Consider the following 25,528-nt stretch of genomic DNA (forward strand, 5'->3'; position numbering starts at 1 on the left):
GATTTAAGATAATCAAGATGGTTGTGTAGAAAAGAAAATCCCAGGATATCAGGTAAATAGTGAGGAACTGACCAGAAGGCGGACAGCAGACTGATGGTGATATCACGACACTCTAGTTTGGTTTTGGTTGGTAGATCCTCGTCCTCCTCGTCAGCCAGTCGCCTAGCAACATGTCCTAGTAACTCCAGACAAACAAAACTCAAGTCCTGGTCTTTACGCTGTGCTTTAGCAACTTGTCTGAGGAAGGTAGAAAGGGTATATTGGAAGTTAATAGTTTTCTTTGTCGCTTTTCCTTGTAATACCAAATTTATGGTAAAAAAAATTAAACTTATTGAAATCTCTGAATATACACTACCTGATGGCGTCCACCATGTTGTCTATGTCAATGTCCCCTAGTTGTTGACTAGGTCTGGTCAAACAGGTGATCATCTCCTTCATCTATGTAACCAAACATTCTAAATCAAATACATACTACCCAAAGCATTTTACAAGGTACAAATTGAACAACTTGATACACCAACAGTTATACAATAAATAGAAAAGGACCAGACCCCAATTTCTCAAAACAAAAACCATTGACTTAGGTCAAAATGTAAGTTTTATTTATTATATAACTTAAGTAGAAGAAATTGGCTGAAGTTTGTTTTGAGAAATCGATCATGTTATTTCAAAATATTTCAAAACTTTTCCCCCCTTAAATATTCTTGAATTTTGCATCTAACATAGAAATAATCTTTAAAAGGTTACAGCTTGGAACCCAAAATGTTATGTTTAAATCCTTTCTAAGAAAATTATTAGACATAACAAAACATTTACAAATTACCTACACCAAAACAGAAATGAATGCACATCAGGACAATTTCCTGTAGAGTAAATTTTGATAGATTACACAATGTACACTCCTTACCAGTTGTAAATCGACAGCCTTGAAGGGATCAAATCTCTCCTCTCCTAACAGTTCCACTAACTTAGACTTAACAACAGCTTGATCAGTATCAGGGTGGAATGACGCAGCCTGTGTCATCTCGAGGGTATCAAACCCCGCCCACAGGCAGAGAATATGTGTGGCTACAACCCGCACTCTGTGGGCGTCCGTTAACATAGTAGGGGACAAAAGACTTTCAAAACCTGTAATGTAACAATCTCCATATAGTAACTAAATTTATACATGTATGAAGTTTTCTTGGTAAACGGTTGTCAAATTAGAAGAGAAGCTGATATCTCGCTACTTTGTCACAAATTGAACACATAGCATTAGGATATGATAAGAGCTTGACCATTATCATTTCAATGACTTTTTCAGTCATTGATCAGTTTCATTCCACTTTTATCTAATTCCCAAAATATAGTATACTCTTAGAAAATCTCTTTCCAATCTTAATCCCAAAATCTGGTAAAAAGGTGACTCACAAATTATGTTAGAATAAGTTCTCGCTATGAGTATAAAGCAAATAACTACCGGGCTTATTCTTTTGGCAAGGTACCAATACCTTACCCAGATGCTGTTAACATTCCTTTATACAATAGCCAATGGCTTACCATCTGCATGTTTGGCCGCTTCCACCTGGTCCTGCGAGTCCCCAAATCCATCATCAAACCCCAGGTCATCTGTAGTGTCCTTGGCAGATTTGTCCTGAAACTCCAGGTCCATGTCGTCGAAGTCCTCCAGGATCCTACCTCTACGTGAGCTTCCAGCTCGACTCATGTTAGCATCAGGTTTACTCTTTTTGGAACTCTAAACACAGAATTATTAACAGATTCATTGGCATTTAAGTTCATCAAAAGAATATTGTTGCACAAAAAAAAAAACAAGGATAATCTTTATCAGATAATTTGCCTGTCAACTGTTTTTGATGGAGATTACAAATGTAGCAAGAAATGGGTAATGCGCTATTTATGAAATACTTACTGTACAGAGAGCTATACTAAGAAGAGTATCGACAACCTTGGCTGGGATTACAGATCGCACTAGTCTGGCAACAACCACCCCGGATCTGTCAGATTCCTCCCAGTCCAACATTTCCTGTATCCATGGTAACACACACATAATCTCTACTGCTCCTTGATTCTGCTGTATATCATTTATAAATGTTCCAACTTTCCTAAGAAGTGCTTTTAACATGCTTAAAATATCCATGGAAGCCAAATTGTCCTTAGAAATGAGTTCATATTTCAGAAGCCAGTATATGAATCTGATGATCTGACATGCTTCCTTTGCAATGGACTGGGTATCTGCTGTATGTGGTTCAGAGAACTCCAGCAGACTTGTGATGTTTTCTTTCAGATTATCCTGTATTTGATTCAGTAATACAGAAAGAAGAAGATTGTCTTTATTTTCAATGTTTGCTGTCTCAGTCATTACCTCTCTGTTAGACAAAGGAAAATCGTGAGAAGATTCAAGATAAACCCTTTCCAGATCTGTAACAAAGTTTTCCTTTTTCTCTGGTGTCAACGATAAACAGGATGGATTTTTCATCACAAGTAATGCTAATGCTTGTCCTACTAAAGCAGGGTCAAGGTCAGACTTAGGTTTGGTAGCCATGACACCATCCATGATAAGTCTTGGGGGTAGTAGCCAATCAAGTAGCTGTGATCGTAGAGGGTAGCACTGTTGGCCTTCTGTTACCATGGAGCTGAGAAGGCTCGGCCGATAATTTTCTGGGAGACTCTTTGTTGTCATGTATGTAATGAGGAACTTCAGCGCCCCGTCTGTCGGGTGGGATATAGAGGGGAGAAACAGGTTCCAGATATCTCTCTCACACGGCACAAGGTCATTCCTCAACATCTCTGTCAGCAGACTGTAACTGGGCTCTACAGCATTCTGTAGACTCAAGGCTCTGTCAAAAAATTTGATATCAAAGATATAATATGTTATCAAATGTTTGCATGTCAGACATCAATTTACCCTCCCTATTTAAGGGAAGGATTCTTGCCAGTATTAATATATATCATATGCAAGTTACACAGATATTTCTGTTTGGTTCTCAATTTCTCACTATTACAAACAATAGAGGACATAGAGTTCAAGGAAGTTAGTAATCTTAACCGTGTAGACAAAAAATATCTTATATACAGATTTTGGGTAAAGTGACCTTTGCTCCTACTTTTGTTTTAATGAAGATTGAAACATAAGTAAACTGCATGTAGCAAAGACAATACAGAAAGATTATATAAGATGCACTTACCTAAGAGTAGAAGCCCACACTTTCTTCCAGACATTAGTAAATGTGTCCTTGGTGACCTGGGGAAGACTGACTACTGACTGGTATTGTACCAAACACAGGAGACAGTCTAGTAGGTTACACATCAGGTCATTCCTGTTAAAACAGTAGCCAGCTTATAATGCAACATCAGATCTTGACGATTACACAGAGCTTTCGAAAATACGAAATCCTATCTTGTCCTTCTGCAAACATTTATAAAATTCAAATTACCTACTTTTGGGGTAATACATTTATAAAAGCAAGAAACTAAGAAACTAATGATATCAAGAAACTTAGATAAAACTTTCATTGCAATTAGGGCTAGTATTGAAGAATTCTTTTTACAGAAGGCTTTTTAGATCCCTGCCACAGCATTTTTGTCTAAAAGATCACCCAAGTGACAGAAGAAAATTGGCCTTTATAGCCAGGTGGTAATTATACACAGGGCAAATTGTGTTGAAATTGGTCATTTGGGTCCCTAGAAAAGTGGTCTAATTAAGCAGGTGGTCTTTATACAGAGGCGGTTGCTTAGGCAGGTTTTACTCTAAATGTAAAGTCTTATACCTTTTACACTGGGCGAGAAGCTGAGACAGACATTGTAGATACTGTGGAAACTCGTCTTCTGGGAAGTTGTGGGGATATTTCTCGATCACACGCTTCGTCAGCTGTAACCTATCATCATTTTCAAGTATTAAAATCAGCATTTACAACACAATTTAAAGTTCCTTCTATAGATTGAAGGTCATCGAAACAATATCTAGCCTATCTAGTCATTTTATGATAAGTTAGTGCGAAGCTTTATTTCTAGAAATTCCACTTTTAAAGCGAGTACTTACCATGGCACAAGTTGTAGACTCTGACCAAAGGAAGTCAGATTATCCCGGATAGCATGCCACCCTGATTCTATACGCCGTTTCTTACTCCTTGGTCCATCACTTGATGAATCCTCTGTCTGAGTTATCTCCAACTCCTCAACATTTGTCTCAAACAACTTAAAACATAAACAGAGTAGCATCATGGTAAACCTGAGTTTTAAAAATGTGCTGCCAACCAAAGGATAAAACTAGGACATACTACAACATCTGTAGCAGAAATTTGATATAGAAGCAATATTTCTATACATGCCTCAAAACTGTACTCAAAAATCAACATTGAGTAGAGTAAATTTAAGTATAGAAATTTAATTAGAAGAGTTTAGAATGTTTGTATATACAAGCCTACCTGGTGACACAGATCAGCGGCAAGATTGATGTAAGCAGACGACAACTCTGTCTCTCTAGACCGGAACACATCTCTGGTACTGGAAGTACAATTTTTAAAGATCATAAATTACCTTAACATGGAATCAGTTGATCTTTTTAAGGATAGTATCATCTTTTATTGGTCAATGAATAGGTAAGCTTTTAGGATTAAAGTATTAATTATTTTATAATGGATCAAGTTTTGGCTATTACTTAGAATTTCTATCAGAGAATTTGATTGAACTAAGATACAAATAACATCCAAAAGAATACCAGTACAATCAGGATTAGATATTTTGCATACTAATTTTCACATTTCAAACATGTTGGCAAATTGTTAGAATTTTAATAAATGCATCATCATTTGGAATAGTCTTAAAGTTGATAACAAATACAATATTTTAGATGTCATTGTAAACTTACAGTCCTGAGAACTTGGTACGGCCACCAAGTTGTTTCAGATCTCCATGTATGACTTCATACAGTTTTCTCAAATGACTCTGAAACAATAGACTCATTACTCAAGGAATAGATTTTGATTTTGTTGAGGTTATGAAGGTATAATGATAATGGAGCACATGTGAATTATGTAACCCTGGCGAATGATCCATTATCATTATACCCTCATAACCTCAACAAAATCAAAATATATTCCTTATATTAACAGTTTTTCACGCAAATTGATATTATTTATTCTCGTGACAGTTCCATATTTGTTATCAAAATACCCATATTTTTTTCTCTTCCATCATCGTCAACGAATTTGATTGAACAGCTGATCGGAATAGAGTCATTCATATGTTCCCACCAAAAGTGGGGTCATGACCCCACGTTGCTACGCCATCGACTATTCCCGTAACAATAGAATCGCTGCGCATGTTGTGCTATCATTATACACTGATAATGATAATACTAGAAAGCATGGTTATTGAGTCCATGTCAGTGCAAACTGTAAATATTCATAAATACTGATACCACTTAACAGAAAACTTTTAGGAAACAATATCATACTTGAAAATTTAAACTGGGGTAAACAAATGTTGTATCTAACTAATCTGTACCAATGACCATCAAATCTAGATAAAGACACAAAGTGTGGCGAGATTATGTATGGGGAGACAGTCCTACCATCCACACATCCCAGTCGACGGCAACTGCCTCTGGACTCCCACGCCTTGCTCCCCCTGGGTGATGACACTCCATTTGGAGATGGAGGAACTCTACCACTTCATTCTGAAGGTCAAATAGAACAAGTTATGTCATGTCTTTGACTGCAGGCAATATTTTAATAGCTACTGAAAACATGTTATAATGTTGACAGCTACGAAGCCAGACATGTAATTATAAAGATTTTGAAACTTAAAATTTTATCCAATACAAATATTTATTATTTTCCCCAGTGAATGGCACGCAGAAAATCTAAGGTATGGTCCATATCATATATTCAACTTTCTTTTCACAGCATTAAGATTAAAATTATATGAATGGAAAAAGATCTTATTTGGTGTTGTAATGTGCAGATCTTAAAATTATCAAATCAGCTGCTTTACATAGCTCCTTCAGAGTGTAAATTGCTTTCTTTTTATATATTAATAATTATTATCATTATTTTGTTTTAAGTACTCAGCAGACTGTACTTTTGATGTATGATAAAACCCCTTACTGCTAATGTAATATGTAAATATAAGATTCCACCTTTAAACTTGGTGATGGCCGATTCTCCCATAAATACAGCATACTGATTAGAGTTGTCTCCCCTAGCTTACAAAGTTGTATACGTGATCCCTCTGCAATATTTCGTAGAAATGTGTTCAAGGCAGCCAGCAGATTCTCAACAACAGATGTTGTTTTCTCCTGTCTGTGAATAAAGTCACTCTTTCATAATGAATAGAGTTGTGACAGAGTTTAAGTATTTTGCTAAAAATGACCGTATACAACATCTCATCAGGAGTCGTGTTGGATTTTACCCTCCCTCTACTTCAGTTCAAATGTGTGTCTGTGGCCAGATCTGCTGAAAATTTCGTCACAACATTCACATTAATTTAGCTATGTTTTTCTATATTAGAGAAACAACTTGTATTCTGCAAGCTCTGTCAACTTCTTTGTTCACTGAAATTTATTTTTAAGATTATGGAAAGCGTAATTTGATTGGCCAATCTTAATCAGACTTTATCAAGTTATCAAGTATTCATTGTTCTATTTCAAATAAAATTTTTCATTTATTCATTTTGAAATATTACTAACTTTCTTATAGAGTATGAACAATGACACAATTATCAATCAAAATAACTTACCTGACATTTTTGAAATAGTCAGTGAAGAATTTTAGAAGACGCTTTGGTCTTAAATCACATTGGGTTGTAGCCCCAGAGATTAACATCCGAATCAGTCTTGACAACAGTGTCTTGTCTACTCGGCAATCAGAGTCCAAGAACATCATACGGTACAACACTATCAGTTCTGAAGAGAAATTGTAAAATGAACACAAAGTGATATCAAAATGAGATGGGACAGGACAGGAAGGGATGTGATAGGATGGAAAAATACAGAATGTGGGTGACTATATGCCCCCTATTGCATATAGCAAATGCAAATTAATTTACGGGACTTGTCTATATAAGTCCTTGACTCAGGATTTCCTGTTTTGAAAACCTATTATAAATTTGAATTCTTGGCTCACCTTTAAAATTCCTACATAAATTGCTGGGCTAATTTTCTGGATAATAGGCAGATTACATGATAAATGGCATATAATTTAATTTCATATGTCACACTCATTTCTGTTGGTTAGATCTTTGAGGTTATTTTTCAATAGACCGTAAGAATTGTACGTCATGTATTATGACGTCACAAATACAAAACATTTTCATGAGGAATTTTAAAAGCTGCACAGTCATTGGCCAAACTGAATTGTTAGATAAGATATCAATGCACCACAGCTCATTTTGTTTTATTGTAAAAGTAAGTCAAATTACAGAAATTTATGCCTAAAAAGTACTTGATCGAGTTATGTGAATTAAATCATAAGCATTATTCTCAATATCCTTTGGGGTTATGAAGTCATAAGACAAAAAAAAAAGGGCGGACATTTTTTTTCTCTTCATAGACGCTTAAATAACAGTGAGTCTAAAGAGTATAAGAGGATAAAACTACAAAGGAAATGTCTGACTTTGTGTGGATAGTACCTACATACCCTGCCACATCTCCAGGCTGATCTCTGTCCAGTATTTACGTACAGTCAGAACATTTTTAAGCAAGATGTTACTATAGTCCAGGCCATAGGCATTACACATATACTCATCCTTCAGTGAATCAGTAATATGTTTGAGGATGTAGGAGCACTTCAGCCGAGGTCCACCTACAATAGACATATTTAGTCAGCATCATAGTTTCTGAGATGACTGAAATATCTAATCTTAGGAGTTTTGCTGTCCATACTGCCCTTCAGATTCTTTTCTGCAGTTTTCTTTCTGCAATGAAATAAGACTCAAAAAACAAAATACAGTTAAACACCATTTATTTGATAGGACAATGTCAGTAGGACTTTGATAGTAGGACAATGTCAGTAGGACTTTGATAGTAGGACAATGTCAGTAGGACTTTGATAGTAGGACAATGTCAGAAGGACTTTGATAGTAGGACAATGTCAGTGGGACTTTGATAGAAGTACAATGTCAGTTATCCAAGTATTTGAGTCGAAAGACCCTGAATACTAGTGAAAAATTCAATCATGACAAATGCCTTAATGGCATACTTCAAATCAATGAGAATTTTCAGGTGATACTGGTAATAAACTATGAGGTTTGTATAACAGACATGTTTTGTCCTACTTCTGCTCAAAGATAATTGCCATTTAGCCCATATCAATCCACACTGATGTAAAGAAGATTAATGTAACATACATTTTGAAATACTCAGGTTCCAACATTCATTTAACATTATCACAATACATTTATCAGAAAGATAATGAAGCTTTTAACATTTTCTATGTACAAATGTTACTTATGTGTATCTGACTAGAATTTCTCTGAAGTTGGAATTATGTTTAAATTCAGAAACAAATTACACTTTACTTGACACTTACGTTTGTCTGCAAATCTGATGACAGATTTGAAGACACCACTAATCTCTTGTTTCCTCTTTTCCCTGTTAGCAATTGTGGTGGCTGTTTGTGCCTCTTTGGCCTTTTGTAGAACAGCGGTCTCCACATTCACATAGCCAACAGCACCCTAAGGAGATTTTAATGGAATGTTAATATCCATATATATAGCTGAAGTTAATACACTGAAATAATGTGCATATTAAATCTTCTGCAAAGCATTGATCAACTTTGGCTTGTAGTTCCATGCTCTTTTATCTTGGAGCATTCCAATTTCAGCAAAATGTTAGCATTTCATGGAAAAGTCAATTTCAGGACTAAGTTTTATTGTGATGTAAATGTTAGCAATAACAATACTGTTGGACAAGAGATCATTCATCTTGAGCTTGATCTTTTGAGTATCAGACTTATAATCTACCATATTCGACCTAATAAGTGTCCCCATTCCTATTCGTGTACCTCCCCCTTCTTGTAGCCTCTATTTCACATCCTCAAATTAAATGCAGACAGAAAATATCTGTAACGTATGTTTCATTGTTTTTTTAATTGATATATGGCTTACTTTGTGTAATAATGTGTATGAAAGGCTCGTCCAAATTTGGCTCTATTATGTGTCCCTTTATTAAAAAAAAATAAAAAATGGTGCGATATTGGGTCAAATACTTATACAGTAAAGGCCCAATCTAAGTCCTGGCTTTAATTCCAAGAAACGCAATGATTTGTATTTAATCAATCTAGCATTTTTCAGGTATATGCTGCTATATTACAGTTACCCTCAAAATGTCGTCCCATGTTATCTGTCGGTCTCTTCGGCTTGTTTTACTGTCTGTAGATTTGTCCAGAGCTTCTAACACAGAACCTTTTTTCAGAAGCAGTAGCAACTTTTCAACACTTTTCTATCGAAAAAAAATAAGATAAAGCAATTTTGATACATAACTGGACAATGATTTTAATTAAGGGTTACTTTGCCAAGTTGTGGTTTTCGAGTCTCATGTACAAGTATAATCTTGAATTGATTGATAGACAATTATGAAATATTTGTCTATTAAAATCGATCTGTTATGGATTTGCTTATAAAATCTAGGTGTATTTCACAGTGAAAAATTATGTATGCTATGAAATATGAGTAAAATAATTATATTTGTTAATCAGTCGAATGATTAGCTTCATTAATATAGCTAGGTTTAGCATATTACATTCCATAAAATTGTAAACTCAATCAAACCTTCCTCTCAGCTGCTTTTTCTGCTACCAGCTGATGACAGTAGGATGCTATGTCTGAAAGGTACTCCATGGTGTATCCTAAAGGTCTTCAGAGATCCATTGCAATCTTTGAAGTTTGAAGCATCTAAAACATCATATACAAGATTAAAGGGACAATTCAGTCTAAGAGAACATTAAAATTTGTACATATATAAAAAAAAAATCAGTTCTAATGGAAATTAGATTATTCGGTTTTACTGTGATATGCCTGAAAAGCCCGTGGTTGTGACATGTGTGTAGATGTTCAAACTCGCTCGCTGTCCGCCATTACACATTGTGGTCGAACTTCTTGTATGCCGAACCCTGTCCCTTGCTCGTAGAGTAATGCAACTTTTGTCTAGAACTGCTCAAATCGCTCTGACAGTAGTGTGTTTACCTTATTAGGTGAATTGTCTTGCCTAAAAAAACATTTCATCACCTTCTCAGTGGTTATGTAGTTTATTTGCTTAACGTGCGTGACTTTGGCTCATGCATGGGTACAGCGGCCATATTGTACCTACTTAATTGTATTGATCAACGATTTGATATTTCAACGATATTAATTGAAATACTAAACAATGACGTGGAATTTGTCAATATTTTATGTTATATGTTTCATAAGAAATGTAGAACAATACATTTATGCCATATTTTGCTTCTTGGTTATGTAAAAGAATTAGTCTGAGCGAATTGTCCCTTTAAATTCTTTATTGTATAAATGCAAATTAATCAAGGAACCCTGTAAATAAAAATACATTTCAATTATGAGGAAGCAATAAAAATATACAAATGTTAAGAGCATGTAGAGGTCTAGCTGTATGCCATACAGATGATTTCAATATACACAAGTGCCACACCCTACCTCATGTTCCAGACACTTGGTAGGAATGGAAATTCCTGAAGCCCAATAAGTAATGTGCTGCATGTATAATAAAAGACACTCTCTGATAGTTCAACCATGCATGCATGGTTTCATTGATGATTTGTTCTGCCTGCTAAGGCTACTATACATACCAGCTTATGCACGATTTGTGTGATAATATTCCAGGGAATGAGCATAAAAAACATGATGTAAGTTAGGGGAAAGTAGTCAAATTTCGGACAGTAATTACAAAATACTTGAAAACTCATAAAATAGTCCAGATATTTAATAAAAAGTCATTGTAACTGACCTATGCTTTACTTTCAAATTGGAAATTAACAAGATTGAAGAACAGATATGTGAGCATTATATTTCGTATGGTAAGTTTGAATGTGAATATGTGACTGCGACCTTTCCTGCAGTTGAATATACAAAAATGAACTGGTCAAATGACGCGATATGGAACTCCATGTCAAACATGTCTTATTCAGTGTGTTCATTTAACTTTTTATTTTTTTTGTTTAAACGCATACTTTTATTGTATTTTGAGTAAAAAATAAACAATACAGTGGGAATTAACCATCACTATACCTATTCAAAGTTTGGTGTCCGAAATTTGAACACCCATTACTAATATGAAAATTTCCTTATTTGGAACAGTCCAAAATAGTCGATAAATACTTAAATATTGTTAGATTTTCATAACATTTGTAAAGTTCTGAATGGATTTTAGTATATCAGAGCTTTCCTTAGTTATAAAATTAATAAAAAAGTAGAAGTAGTAACTAGGGTAACCAGTTATATCCTAGAAATAAAAGTGCAAGTAGACAAGGGAACATGTTTATCAGCTAAAGCCTTAAAGGGTACTTACACATTGAGCCCAAAATCTGGGTATATATGATGAAAGTTACAAAAGATATATATTATATTAACTAAACAAACGTAACAATCTTTTATTTCAATGCATATACATTTGCTCACATGAAATTCATGATTATGTAACAATATACATGTTTTATATGAAAATCATACTTATTTTAATTGGTTTTTAATTGCTGTCTGAAATTCGAACAGCTATACATTGCTGATTACTTTGGCCTGGTATAACACAAATTTAGTATCTGTGTCGAGTTTCACGTGATAAAGGCAAGAAAAGAACATTCTCTTTCTGCTCATACCTCAGTTGTGGGGGTATGTGGATAGGTTTCAAGCATACAAAGGTTTTACTATTAAGGTGTCCGAAATTTGACTACATTCCCCTATTTAAGACCAGTTTACTGCTACGAAACCATACCCCCTCCCCCAATGGAGTACGGTTAAAACGGCCCCACTGCAATAACGGCCCCAGTTAAAACGGCCCCAGTCGAAACGGCCTCACTTTTATGTAGGCAGATATAAGACAAAGCTTATGACGGAACACATTGGGATTAATTAAAAGTAAATTTAAATGAATGAACATGTTTGTTGTCTATCTTATTAAAGATGGTTGGTTAGGTTAATACTGTATACCTACATATACAAGTAAATGATGTTTCAAATGATGATTTTTTTTACGTTCACGATCTCTAGCAGCGTTTGATAGATCTAATATTCAAGTAAGAAATCAATTTGAAATGTCTTCAAAATACTTTTAGTATTGATTTCTCATCGATTCATGTATGGTTGAGACGAAGATATTGTTGAAAAGGGAAGTGCTAGCATTTAACTGGGAAATTACTTGTACTTGTTTAGTAGGAGTTTTTGATATTTTGACAAACGGAAAATATTGAGAATGCAGTTAAAGTAATAAATATATTCAAATCTTTAATTATTGCAATTTTTTAAATATGTTCAGTGTGTTGATTATATACATTTGTCTTCTAAATGTTCACTGTAAAATATGTGGTAAGTTTTGCTTGTAACATTATCTTACAAAACGAATTACATGTAGCTCACATATCAGTATCTAAGAAATTACAAGAAATAGATTATCTTTCTCATTAATTAAATAGAAAACGTCCAAATGATAGTATGTGAAACATTTTGTTAAACTATTAGAAATCAAATGTACATGTGTCAAAAATTTAGTGAATTTGAGCAAATGATTGTTCTTAGTTATGAAAGACGTTAAAATAAGTTTTAATTATGTGAATTATGATAACATGCACTGAAATTTCGAAGAGAACGGCTTGAGTTTTACATGAGACCAACAGAATGTATGAGGCAGCATTGAATTGTATCCTTTATATATAGACAAGTATTGATTTACTAATATTCATGATTTGATTTGTTCTTTCCCGTACAGTTTACCGTAATTTTGTGGGATATCAGCGCCTTTACAATTACACCGTATACACTATATAATTACCATATAATTAGGTATACACTGACCACGGCTAATTCATCTTGTGGTGACAACTGTCAATCATAACTTGTTATGGGTTCAGATTCTCTATTTGCTTTGGGTTTACAGTGACGATATACGCCACACTCACACAACTTTGATAAAAACATACATTCTTGATAAAATTGAAATGTATTGTAGTAGAGAAAGAGAGCACAAAACTTGGTCTTAATCTTAATTACAGTAATGTTCTTTTCTAGGGCTAATGAAATATAGTTACAAAGATTATTTTATTCTTTTATATTTTGTGCATTAAGTAATTGAGCATTAAGTAATTGAACCAACTTAAACATGTTGGAATATCGGACAAAAAAAATGGTTTTCTAATATGAAATCTTCATACACTTTGCACTTTTAAGGAAATAAAATTCACCCTCACTATCGTTATTGCAAAATGCAATATTCTCCTTTCTCTTCTCCTTTCTATTTATATTTACACCTTATGCAGATAACCGAGATGTATGCAATAATAAGATGTTTGTATGAAGTTAATTCGAAAGTATTTCCAGCAAAAGCCATCTGTATTAATGTTTTTGTTTTTTTACCGAGGCTATGGAAAAATAAAATTAAAGCTTTCGAAGATATTAAACAATTTCACTGTAACAAGCATTGTAGAACATCTAGGCATAAATTCTACATGTATAATGAAAATGATTAGTTACAAAATTAGTGCCGTCAAGGATTTATATGTCTCATATACGTCCTTGGTGCCGTGTTTAGTTATTTTTACTATCATTATATTGTACATGTCAATTATTTTAAAATTTTATAAATTAAATTAACTAATAATCAAGTTTCATCGATTGTTCGGATTGTTGTGTTTCTTGGATATTTGTGAATTTGTGTGATTGTCTAGCTGTCTTGAACTGGTCAGGGGGGGGGTAATCCTATGTAGTATAGCTGGGTTTGTTATTTGTGACTGGCGTGTGGGGGGGGCCAGGCATGGATTGTATCTGTTGGTCTGTTTACGGGGGAGGGGCCGGCTTCTTCCCGTCACGTGGGTTCCAAACCGTCGAACCACGTTCCGTGCCCCGTCGTGTTACGTTGTTGCTGATCGGACGGGCCAAAGGAGACCGGCCCGTGTACTGATCCCGGTGCCAGGCCTGGCTACACCAGGCGGGGGGGTGAGTGTATATGGGCTCGGAGGCAGACGCGGTTCCGACCCGGCAATATTCTCCTTTCTCTTCTCACTTTCTATTTATATTTACACCTTATGCAGATATACCGAGATGTATGCAATATAATAAGATGTTTGTATGTAAGTTAATTCTTCGAAAGTATTTCCAGGCCAAAAGCATCTCCATCTTCTCCCATCTGTAATCTGGTTCATCTGTATTAATGTTTTTGTCTTTTTTTTTTTACCGAAGGGCTCTATCGGAAAAATAAAATTAAAAGCTTTCGAAGATATTAAACAATTTCACTGTAACAAGCATTGTAGTAACATCTAGGCATAAATTCTACCATGTATAATGAAATGATTTAGTTACTAATTAGTGCCCACCCCTATCCGTCCCCCAGGACGACACCGCGTCTACCCCGGATTTATATGTCTCATTTCGTATTTTTCTATCATTATAATGTACAAGACAATATATAAATTCTTATAAATAAAATAAACAAAATCAACGCTGAATATAAGCTGAAATAAACATGTGTTCCTTTTTTAAACATTTTTTGTAACGGGGCCGTTCTGACTGGGGCCGTTATTGCAGTGGGGCCGTTCTGACTGGGGCCGTTTTAACAGTGGGGCCGTTTTTTAACTGGGATTCCCCCCAATCAGGGTTTATGCTTTATCGATCAATTCTTATAGGCCTAGTCATGGAAGTTTCCAGACTCAATTTCAAACCGTATATAGACTAGTGTATCATTATATCTATAAACAAGTGGATTTCCGATGTTTAGATGGACAAAATTTGAGCTTATTTTGATTTTCTTGTTTGTTATGTTGTTTTTTTACTTTCGTTTTAAGAGTAAGTTATCTTTATCAATAAAATAATCATTCAAATTATTTAATCAATCACTTTGCTTACAGTTACCTTACTCTTCACCAGTAGACATGGAAAGCCTTTATTTTTCATTCTATTCGTCTACATGTCTGCTGGTCTACAAAATGTCAAGTAAGGAAAAACTTCACGTGGGTTTAAAAAAATGGCGGCGAATATCCGGAAAGGCAAAGCTAAAGATAAAACACGAATGTGTATAATTGATTACAAACCCATCACAATTTCATTATGACAAAAAGAAGCCATTAAAACCATTTATATGAAGCCTCTTTTGTTGTGTCAGTTTGACTTTGTATTTTGTACTAAAACAAATAATGACATGATATTTATCGACTATTTTACATGTTTTGACCGGAAACTTCATCTGCGCAGCCGTCAATCTCTTTAGCAACCTAGTGCCGTATGTTGTTTGGATCGGGTCTTTAGGAAAATAACAATATTATCGGTAAAAATGACAAATTACAGGGTAAGAATAATTTAACCATCGTTTATTTAACATGTTTCTTAGATTTTCTTCTCTGAACCTGCAGGTAAACATTGAGTTGGTAGAAAGTACAGATGTGTCGGAATGTAACGCTGCGAAATGTTTGTGCATGCATGTGCGCGCTCACTCGGCTCAACTTCAAGACTTTTTGAAACATTTGAATGAGCATTTTTTAGGAAATCTTCATTACGAACATTATTTTATGTACCAAAGAGCAGGTTTTTTGTGTGATAATTTCTGTCGTCAAGGTACTAAATAATGAATGGTAACGTTAAATGTTGGTTACTGCCTGTAAATCAGTTACTACTAGGCCTACCTGTTACCATTATTCTAATAATAATCTACAGCCTATTAGAATAGTGTCGCCCCATTCATAATATTGATACATCACTAAATTACAGTCATACTAATAATTGTTGATATGATACCAAGCTGAAATATTGTAACATCTTTTGGTTAAATGGTTAAGTAGCTTGGTGGGGGGGGGGGGGGGGGATAGTAATTTGATTGGCCCAGTCCAATTTCACTACATTCCCCCTGTCTCAAAGGCTTGGCCTACAATGATATACTAAACCCTTACACCACCACTGTGGGTAATTAGTTTGGTGCCGAATCTGTGTAGATGTTAGATCAACCACAGGCGTCTACATCTGCTTTTGGAAAAAATACAATGTCCTACCCCTACTATATGAACAAGGTAAGACACTCCATGAATCGGAAGTTGAGGGTACGCTCCAATTCACTTTGAAATTAGATCAAATTTGACGTGTCCTACCCCTACTATATGAACAAGGTAAGACACTCCATGAATCGGAAGTTGAGGGTACGCTCCAATTCACTTTGAAATTAGATCAAATTTGACGAAAATATTGAGTGTCCGCTCGTTCAATCAACGTACCTTACTTAAGGTGTAAGTAATGCAATGTGTGCCAGTTTTTTGTCGAGAAGTTACATTTTTTTAATATGAAAATGAAACAGGACACGAAGTATCCAAGTAGCGGACGATACATAAACTATGGAACGGACGTTGATCTTTCAAGCATGCAGTCCTTACTCCAAAGGTTGAATTATGGATTTGATGAAAAAAATCACTCAATTTGAGAATTCACAGCCATGTTCAATGATTTTTGTAACCTAATGAGCATAATGTTTTTTCTGTGCCAAATACAGGGGTTTCATTATCTTTCAGGAGAGGCAGTACATTTGCAATTTCAGGGGGTACTTTTCTATACCATCTGTATCTATCAAATATAATTTTGCCCAAATCAGGCGGTACCACAGCCAGGTTCAACCGGCAAAAAGTACCGGGTACCGCCTGTTATTGAAACCCCTGCAAATATGTTACGTTAAACATTTTCTTGTGTTGATTAATTCATGGAAAGTAACAAACTATTAAACAAAAATTACATTGTGAGATTAACATCAGACATCATATATATACAAACTTGATATTTGGATAATAAAGCAAAATTCCTTAAGGGTCCTATTTCAGGTATATTTAGCACCAATATGACCATGGCATGTCACTTTGAAGATATACAATTATCATTATTTATCAAAATATGAATAATGGCCAGAGTGACTGTAGAAAATAAGATATATGTACAGTACTAAGTTGGCATCAATATCTTTCAAAGTAGTTAATCGCAAAAGAAGCTTATTGTCAGTGTGCTTTTAGGTGTAATGGGTGCAGCTGATTTTGTCCAATATGTTACCATCAGACCTATATCTATCTACTCTAAGAGACTTAAAATGATCAGAAGAGTTGAATTCTTAAAGGCAATGGCAATATAGTAAAAACTTATACTAAAAATATATAGTTTCAGTTTCTAGAGCTTAATTTAAGTTCTGTGTTGATTATAATTTTTTTCTGTATGTAAAAGAAACAGCAATTCGACATTGTTACATGTACTATTTATCCACGATGTGACATTATGGTACATTACATTTTTTATATCATTCTAAAAGCGACAATTACATAATTATAAGCATATAATTATATAGAGCTGGTATTAAAAAAAAGATTTGATTGAAATTATAGTTAGTTGAAATAATTAAAAGGCTTCATTTTCAGTCTTAAGGAAAAGTGCTATTTGACTTAATTTAAAAGTTATGGTTTAACTGAAGCCAACAACTATTTCTCTGATATTACATGGAGTTGTTCAATGTATGGTATGCTGTTTATATTGTAGTCTTGGGGTTTGTGTCGTTGTCTGTTTCCAAGCCTACAATGACGCCAGCTAAGTCTGACTATTGATTTGAAAGTATTTGGTGTGATATAGAGGAAAGAAATAGGCAGTTTGGGAATATCTTTTTTATAATATGGAAAGCCTTAGCTTGTATTATGTGATTCAAAGCCATTGTCAAGGAAGAGCTAACTTTCTTCAGCATACACAATATCAGATCCATACAGATCTTGATAAAAATAAATCTCCATATAAATATAAAACAGATACAAATATATTGATTAAAGTAAATGTATACATAGTAATTTATTGCTTTGATGGGTAGTAAATTTTACACCAATACTTACACCCAAGGTTTTAAAAGTACTGTGTATTATTATTTTGTTTAGTTTATTAAGTGCATTGCATGTAAATATAACACAAAAATGGTACAAATTCATATATATATATATATATATATATATATATAAATAAATGATTAGACTGACATTTTCCCCTCTATTATTAAAATCATTTACATTATTGTGCTATAAAGCAGTGTTACTAATTCAGTTGAGTATACTGTATGATATAGTGGGATAGTCGTGTAGTCTGTATACATGTCATTGCATGGTAATAAACTCAACATAACAAATGGAACCATTGTTGAAAATGATCATAAAACTATAGTTTTCTTCACATGCAGTATGTACAAGCTAAAAGTATACATATATGCCAAAAATAGTACATCATAGGTATATCTTTGTATATAATATATATATACAAATGTATAATTTAGCCCTAAGCACAATGAACTGAGAATCTCGGTGCAGAAAAAAAACTTGTGAAATATCAATACTGTACCGTTTTAAAAATATATATTTAACCTGCAGCTAGAATTACATTTTTTTGGGAAATGGGATTAAATGAGCTTGAAAATGGCGCCTTATAAGGTAATTCTAATTTCTTAATGTAATGAGATTTGGTTGCCACTCTCCTGTATGTTGATGTTAATGTAACACGACATCTCCAGCGTAGCGTTGTAGCCGTAGGCTAAGAACTGACATGTGGAATCAGTCAATTAGCTGTATGAGGCATTGATTATATAAGACTTGTTGCACATTAAATAAAGCTAGGTGTATGTACTAGTAAGGAGGTGACACTCGCGCCGTAAATGTTTATGTAGGCTTTCAAAGGCTTCTGTGTACTTGTGTTGGGATTTTACTTAAATACTGTGACATCAACAATATGCCATCAGAGGTAAGAGGGATAATACTATTCATTTCCTGGAATTATTTGTGTTCCTGTGTTCGGTTGGTTTGAAATCATCTGAAAATTTGTGTGACCCTATGATAATGCATTAAATAATACACTATTTGGTTACCAGCGTTTTATGATATTTTGTGCTGTAAAGCTTTAGTTACACAGTGTATCTATCATGGGCGAGGCTGGTAAATTAATTTATGTAAGTCTTATGATTAATGTTATAAATGTAAATCTAGAAATAATGGATGACTTGTGTAGCCCTATAAATCCTTCAGGTGGGTGCAGGGTTTATGACGACACCTACAGTAAAAACAATATTACCAGAGTTTTATATAAGTGATGTATTGGTCCTTTATGGATTTTCTATTATGTTTTTCTAGGCAGCTGATTCCAAGAGGGAAGAGTTCAGGAAATATTTAGAAAAAGCAGGTGTTTTAGATGCATTAACGAAAGGTAAGATTTATGAATTAATCATACAATTGTACCTCTATTCAGGTTGTGAATAATGGTGGTACTGGATAGATGTAGAGATGATTGATTCAGAACATCATAGTGATCACTGATGCGGTTCTCCTCAGTGTAATTAAGTTATGGAAGAATGTGCTCATAAGGGCCACTGCATGGCTATATCCTTTATTGTAGATCTGTAATATACATACACATGTAATGCAAAAAAAAACTTGTTTAGGACAATTTCATGAATAAGTCTTAATGTGAAGACAGCTTGAAAATTTGATAACATTATAAATTATCAGAGTATAAGCTTTTTCATATTTTTGGAGTGCAGGCAATGAATTTGAAAGATTGAAAGATTAATTTGGTAAAAATTCTTCCTTATTTGAGTTGAAATCTATATGGTTCCTATTTGAATAACTGAATTATGAATAAATGTGGCCTTAACTTTTGTTAGAAGACTTAAAAGGAAGTGGGTATTCATGCTTCTGGAATGCAAGTGATTATTGATGAAATATGAAACAAAGGAATGCATAAAAGATAATTGCTTGATAAGAAGAAAAAATCTGAAGCAGCATTGAGCTTATTGATTACAGGAAACCGTCCAAAAGGAATGTTAATACAACCTGTGTGTATTTGCTTGAAAAGAACCTTCCATCATAAATCATGACTAGTTTCTAATTTCTTATGTACAACACCTGCAATACTTCGACAAATAAAAGAAGTTTTTGATTTATAAGGCTTTTAAGAAAATATTTCATTTTGAAGGTAAACACAGCTTGTTTGTAAAGTTATTTAAAAGGAAATATACATCACATTAACATTATTTTTGAAATGTTAAACACATGAAGTTTGTGCTTTATAACATGTGAGGAAGATATCTTACAGTCTATTGGTTATTATGCATACGTGGGATTCATGCTTTAAATTATGATTTCTTACCTTTGTGTAGGATAATAAATAATTAGGTATGATATCATTTATAACACTCTTAACACTCCCATTCATCAAATCTTTTCACCTGGTGAGTAAGCTACAAAACAATAGGACAGCTGGACTGGTAGGTAAGAAATAAATAAATTAGAAAATACAATTGATGATTTATCAGTTATATTAGAATTTTGCAAACAATGGAAATTAATTTAGTAACCAAGCTATTGCTAATACAGAAAACAATGATATCTGTATTGGCCCATGTAAATATTAGCAGCTTAAATTAAAGGTATTCATGTTAGTCATAATCACAAGACAAAGTGTGTAGAATGATCGCTGATGAATGTTGTTTGCCAGAGACTGTTGTATTTGTGTGTGATATAGATATGTCAGTAACACTTACCTTTCTCCTTTTCAGTATTAGTAGGCCTGTATGAAGAACCAGAGAAGCCAAACAATGCATTAGAGTATCCTTTATTATTATCCAAACGGTGAAAACATTCAACATGATATCAAAGTCTGGTGACAAGGTGGCATATCAAAAAGACAGCTTCAGTTTTAGATAAGTGTATGAAGTGATTTGCCCAACCTTGTGCTTGACGTAATGAATTTCCATGGTACCTCCAAAACTGACAATTTACCTACTTTAATATAGTATCTACGGTAACATTTACCCTCTTCATCTGAAGAGTTCCTATGGTAACATTGTCAACTTGACATGATTATATATATATAGTTCTCAATGTAAAATGTCCATTTGAACTGAATAGTACTAGTTTCCATAGATATATTTATTCGCTTGACCTGAAGAGTTTCTGTGGAAATATTTTTACCCACTAGACCCGATTTGTTTCCATGGTAACATTTACCCACTACACCTGATATGTTTCCATGGTAACATTTACCTATTTGACCTGAATATAGTGATATGTTTCCATGGTAACATTTACCTACTTGACCTGATATGTTTCCATGGTAACATTTACCTACTTGACCTGATATGTTTCCATGGTAATATTTACCTACTTGACCTGAATAGTTTCCATGGTAATATTTACCAATTTGACCTAATAAGTTTCTGTGGTATCATTTACACATTTGACCCAACAAGTTTCCATGGTAACTTTTACATATTTGACCTGACAAGTTCCATGGTAACCTTTACTCGCTTGACCTGATGAATTCCCATGACCTGTACATGACCTGAGTACAGCTGTCAGGTGTAGCTAGGTCATCACTCATATAGGTGTCCTAAACATGTCATTTATTGATGGGAATGGTGGATGTTTTTTTCTGAGGGATATATATGTAAATTGTGTATAAAACACATCATAGCAACAGAAATGACACAAAATATCAGGAAAAAGTTAAAGGGAATGTTCATATTAAAAAATATTCATTTTCAAAAATGCCCATAAATGACTGTGTGTTGTTAGATTATTGACTATTGAAAAAAATGATGTCATTAGTTTTAATGATGATTGTGTTTAAATGTCGTGCTCTTGCAGCCAGGATCAGCTAACTCCAATTAAGACATTCTTTGATAATCAGATAATCCTTAACCACCTGCCAGCTTCCTGAAACAACATCTTGGCGCCTCAGGACCAGAGACCGCTGATGTAGAGGCCCTGAAACAGGAAGTGACAGAGCTGCGGCAAAAAGTGGAACAGTTGTCAGAGGAGAACACAGACCTGAAAGCCAAGGTTGGCAACGTACTGTGACCTTTTACTAACATTACTAACTGTTGTCTGATGGTGTGACTATATTGTTGTTTTCTGACATTAATTTGTTATTGTGTGTGTAAAGTTATTTCTGTGATGTTGTTGTTTTATTTATTTGTTTCTCCGATTCTTGTTTCACTGAGTCACAATACCAGTCATTGTTTTAAGTTAGTTTTTTTCTTAGAACATTGCCTTGTTGACATTTCCTTTGAATGTCTTAATTGGTGAAATTGACTTCTTCATGTGGTGTTGTATTATGTTTTCATTTATTTTGGTTACAAGTTCTAGATTCAACTCCCGTATTACACCAACCCAAAAGTTATGTTAGTGGTCAGACACTCCAAAACAGTTGATTTGGTTGTTTGGTACTTTACATACTTGGTTTTCTTTTTGTCTGATGACTAAAAATATCGGTTTTCTTTTTGTCTGATGACTAAAAATATCACAAGACTTATTATAGATGATTTGACAGTTGTTTTGAATAGTTCTGTGAGCGGTTAGGTTTATTTTAAATACAAGGTCTTAAATACTGTTGTACAAGCAATGAAAATATCTTATATTTAGGTTTTTAATATAGATGAAATGTTGCCATATTTTGTATAGATTTAATAGGTGATTGCTGAAAAATACAAATATGTGTCAATAAACTACTGAATATTTATAAAGCATTAATGCTGTAGATATTGCATATAATGAAATATTGAAAAAAAATCTGAAAAGTAATTCAGATGAGAAGACCATAGAAGCTAGTTTGAATATTAATGTCCATGGTCTTATTGAGTTGGCTTGTGGTTTCTAATGTGATGTTTTATGCAGAATTTCACAGGAAGGTTAAGTTTTGTACATTTATAAACTCTGAATAAATGTATGCTCTGATGTTTAATCTTGTCGTCTGCCACTCTGTATATGTATTTAAGATTGTGTCACTCTACATATGTAACAATGTATATACCTATTAACGTGTCCAAACAACAATTCCATCATAAAACTGGCAGCAGTTTGTGTGACATTAACTACAGAATAGAACTTCTGTTCCTTTTGACAGTCAGTGTTTAAAAGATAAATGTAGATCCTAAATTAATCTACATGTACCATATTTATATGTATATTTATACTGTTATATATAAACTCCAGAGAGGTCAGGATTAGGTCTAATGTCAGGGCAAGCAATTGTTAATGAAATTTAGAAGTTTTAGGAAATTTTAGTACATATATGTTACATGTACATGATTATTAGGATCTATGCCAATTAATCAAAAAATCTTTTCATATTTAAAGTTTTTTTCCTTACATATGCATAGGTTTACTTTATTTCGTAGATGAGAACATGTCACAGGTTTCCTAGTAATTTCAAGATTTTATATTTATGTAATATGTTGGTGATATTTAATTTTCTTTCTGTTGGCAGTTACAACAGTATGAACCTCCGACAGACGAACAAGCTCCTGATAGTTAGATACTCCCCCTCCATGCTGCCCATTCATCTTCTGTCATGTCTTCACCGCATTGTACATTAGGACTGTGTAGGACGTCACGCCTCACTGAGTAGGATATCGAAATCATTCATGTGTGTCAAGTGAAGGATTCAAGTAACAGAACATGCAGCAAAGGTGTTTTGTTGGCTCAGCTGGCTTGGAATTAGGGGAGTCCTGTTTTACAATAGGAAATTAGGGGAGTCCTGTTTTACAATAGGAAATTAGGGGAGTCCTGTTTTACAATAGGAAATTAGGGGAGTCCTGTTTTACAATAGGAAAGGAATGAAAAAAATCTGTGATTATTTGATAGCTGGATGATGTTTGGTCGGATACCTATTTTCAAACAGGACTTGGAAGTTGATGTAAAACTAATGATACAAAAGACGACTTACCCTGGTCAGCGTAAATTTGATTTGCATTAACCATTATTTTTTTAGTGAAATACTTAAGTTTTATTTTAGACACAAAATGTATGATTCTTTTCACTTTGCTTTAAAAATGTACCTCGCAAAATCCATATGTCTAAGGAATACAATATTATATGACAGTTCTTTGGAGATCTTTATGTTCAGAAATGCTACTAAACAGTGATATTAAAATGCGTGCTGTTATATATTCGCACTCTTGTAATTTGTATCAAAATGCCTGTCAGTTGTTGAAGGATTGATAAATTTATACAGGATTACTGGAGTTAAGTTATCCTTTAGCAGTTGACTGACAGAATTTGATTTTTGTCACAAATACTTATTCTGGTGTACTTACTGGCTTTAGCAGAAATACTTGTGTCATGTTGTATGGTTCAGACTAAGGGTTATCTCCCTTGTATGTTGAGTTTATAAATTGAGGACCACAACACACATTCCAAATATTGGCTGATCACTTATTTTCATTAACGAAAGACGAAATATAGGAGGGAAAAACAATTTTAGTGTACATGACTATTATTTATATCATTTTATGTCGGTTAAAAACATGATTATAATTTAATTTTGTCTTCTAAGGAAGTTTTATTTCCAATAAATACCATAATTACTGTACATTGTCTTTTGGTGATTTTTATAAAACTTTGAGATATGTAACCTTATTGGAGTTTAATTTATTGTTTTCAATATACAGTAAATCCTTTATTAGTGACAACATCTGTATAAAGACCACCCTTTCCCAAGGTAACAAGAAAAATAGTCCCTATGGTCAAGTTGTCTTTATACACAGGGCAAATTGTATTGAAATGGACCATTAGGGTCCTTAAGTAAGTGGTCTATCAAGAAGGTGGTCTTTATACAGAGGTAGTTGCTAAGGCAGGGTTGACTGTATAGCGTACAATTTGTGTGTAGTATTTTTAGTGATAAATATGTCTTAGAATTTATTACAAAAAGGATCTGCTGCGAAAAATTTCCTAAAAGACGTTATATACCGGTAGCTGATAATGAACAACATACTTGCTTGAATAGAAGAAAATGCTGCTTTAAATTTTCATAGCAGTCTAAAATGACAATTACAAATCTGGATTTAGGCGACTTTTGATCTTTTGTTTTAAAGTAGTGTGCCTAACATTTCTATATCGTAGGTGAGAGTTTGTACAATTTTGAGAAATGTAATGTATACATATATACTGAAATTGTGTAGCATTTGGAACCAGCACAAAATTAAATTTAACCTCATGCATATATATATATGAATGCTGTCATTTTGATTGATATAGAATACTTGCGGTGATCAGGCACTTCTCTCTCTGTAACATTAAGTGCCACTTCCATGTAGGCCTACCTTCATTAATCAAAACAATGTGACATAAATTGTCTAGGCAATATCTTCTCGTGTATGGTCTGATGTCTCCATCTGCCAACATTACTGAAAACGTCTTCTTATTTTATGTATTTTAAAACTTGTCCAAGTAAGTTTAATAAGCTCCTTGCAGATATAACTGTACTCGGCAGAGAATACCATCTCATGTTTACTCTCTTTGTTACTATAGCTAATTTCAAGATGATGTTATTA

The 25,528-nt window shown here is 33.9% G+C and overlaps 2 protein-coding genes across 6 annotated transcripts in view; one reads left to right on the forward strand and one right to left on the reverse strand.

Annotated features, from left to right (window-relative positions):
- Nucleotides 1-15,198, reverse strand: part of LOC138332824 (serine-protein kinase ATM-like) — a 69,876-nt gene extending 54,678 nt beyond the window's left edge. The window contains exons 1-18 of one of the 3 annotated variants that reach the window (XM_069280783.1): nucleotides 15,067-15,198; nucleotides 9,769-9,891; nucleotides 9,317-9,439; nucleotides 8,529-8,673; nucleotides 7,638-7,802; nucleotides 6,739-6,904; nucleotides 6,140-6,302; nucleotides 5,573-5,677; nucleotides 4,868-4,944; nucleotides 4,425-4,503; nucleotides 4,040-4,194; nucleotides 3,768-3,875; nucleotides 3,186-3,317; nucleotides 1,910-2,837; nucleotides 1,540-1,735; nucleotides 908-1,128; nucleotides 356-438; nucleotides 73-237 (exon numbers count right to left, since the gene is read on the reverse strand). In XM_069280783.1, the coding sequence (XP_069136884.1) occupies nucleotides 73-237; nucleotides 356-438; nucleotides 908-1,128; nucleotides 1,540-1,735; nucleotides 1,910-2,837; nucleotides 3,186-3,317; nucleotides 3,768-3,875; nucleotides 4,040-4,194; nucleotides 4,425-4,503; nucleotides 4,868-4,944; nucleotides 5,573-5,677; nucleotides 6,140-6,302; nucleotides 6,739-6,904; nucleotides 7,638-7,802; nucleotides 8,529-8,673; nucleotides 9,317-9,439; nucleotides 9,769-9,837 (3,080 nt within the window). In that variant the 5' untranslated portion in view covers nucleotides 9,838-9,891; nucleotides 15,067-15,198. Of the gene's footprint in view, nucleotides 1-72; nucleotides 238-355; nucleotides 439-907; nucleotides 1,129-1,539; nucleotides 1,736-1,909; nucleotides 2,838-3,185; nucleotides 3,407-3,767; nucleotides 3,876-4,039; nucleotides 4,195-4,424; nucleotides 4,504-4,867; nucleotides 4,945-5,572; nucleotides 5,678-6,139; nucleotides 6,303-6,738; nucleotides 6,905-7,637; nucleotides 7,803-8,528; nucleotides 8,674-9,316; nucleotides 9,440-9,768; nucleotides 9,892-15,066 lie in introns of those variants that run through there. The other 2 variants (XM_069280790.1, XM_069280797.1) reach the window with 2 other exon arrangements.
- Nucleotides 15,199-15,384: 186 nt separating this feature from the next.
- Nucleotides 15,385-24,567, forward strand: LOC138332847 (c-Myc-binding protein-like). 3 transcript variants are annotated; one of them, XM_069280802.1, is made up of 5 exons: nucleotides 15,385-15,499; nucleotides 19,329-19,401; nucleotides 20,753-20,801; nucleotides 21,908-22,046; nucleotides 23,464-24,567. In XM_069280802.1, exons 1-5 carry the CDS (start codon nucleotides 15,485-15,487, stop codon nucleotides 23,509-23,511), a joined length of 324 nt encoding a protein of 107 aa, XP_069136903.1. In that variant the 5' UTR covers nucleotides 15,385-15,484; the 3' UTR covers nucleotides 23,512-24,567. The 3 variants fall into 3 exon arrangements, with proteins under 3 accessions (XP_069136903.1, XP_069136921.1, XP_069136913.1); XM_069280820.1 differs by having other exon boundaries at nucleotides 21,908-22,037; XM_069280812.1 differs by lacking the exon at nucleotides 15,385-15,499 and adding an exon at nucleotides 18,831-18,942.
- The last annotated feature ends 961 nt before the right edge of the window (nucleotides 24,568-25,528 follow it).

This window comes from Argopecten irradians, chromosome 1 (genome assembly GCF_041381155.1).
Source record: "Argopecten irradians isolate NY chromosome 1, Ai_NY, whole genome shotgun sequence".
NCBI classification, from domain to species: domain Eukaryota; kingdom Metazoa; phylum Mollusca; class Bivalvia; order Pectinida; family Pectinidae; genus Argopecten; species Argopecten irradians.

Bases quoted from the DNA above. Each gene is read 5' to 3' on its own strand.
- LOC138332847 (XM_069280802.1), top strand. The intron at 19,402-20,752 runs GTAAGATTTATG...TCTCCTTTTCAG, and splicing joins TTTAGATGCATTAACGAAAG to TATTAGTAGGCCTGTATGAA. The intron at 22,047-23,463 runs GTACTGTGACCT...TTCTGTTGGCAG, and splicing joins TGAAAGCCAAGGTTGGCAAC to TTACAACAGTATGAACCTCC.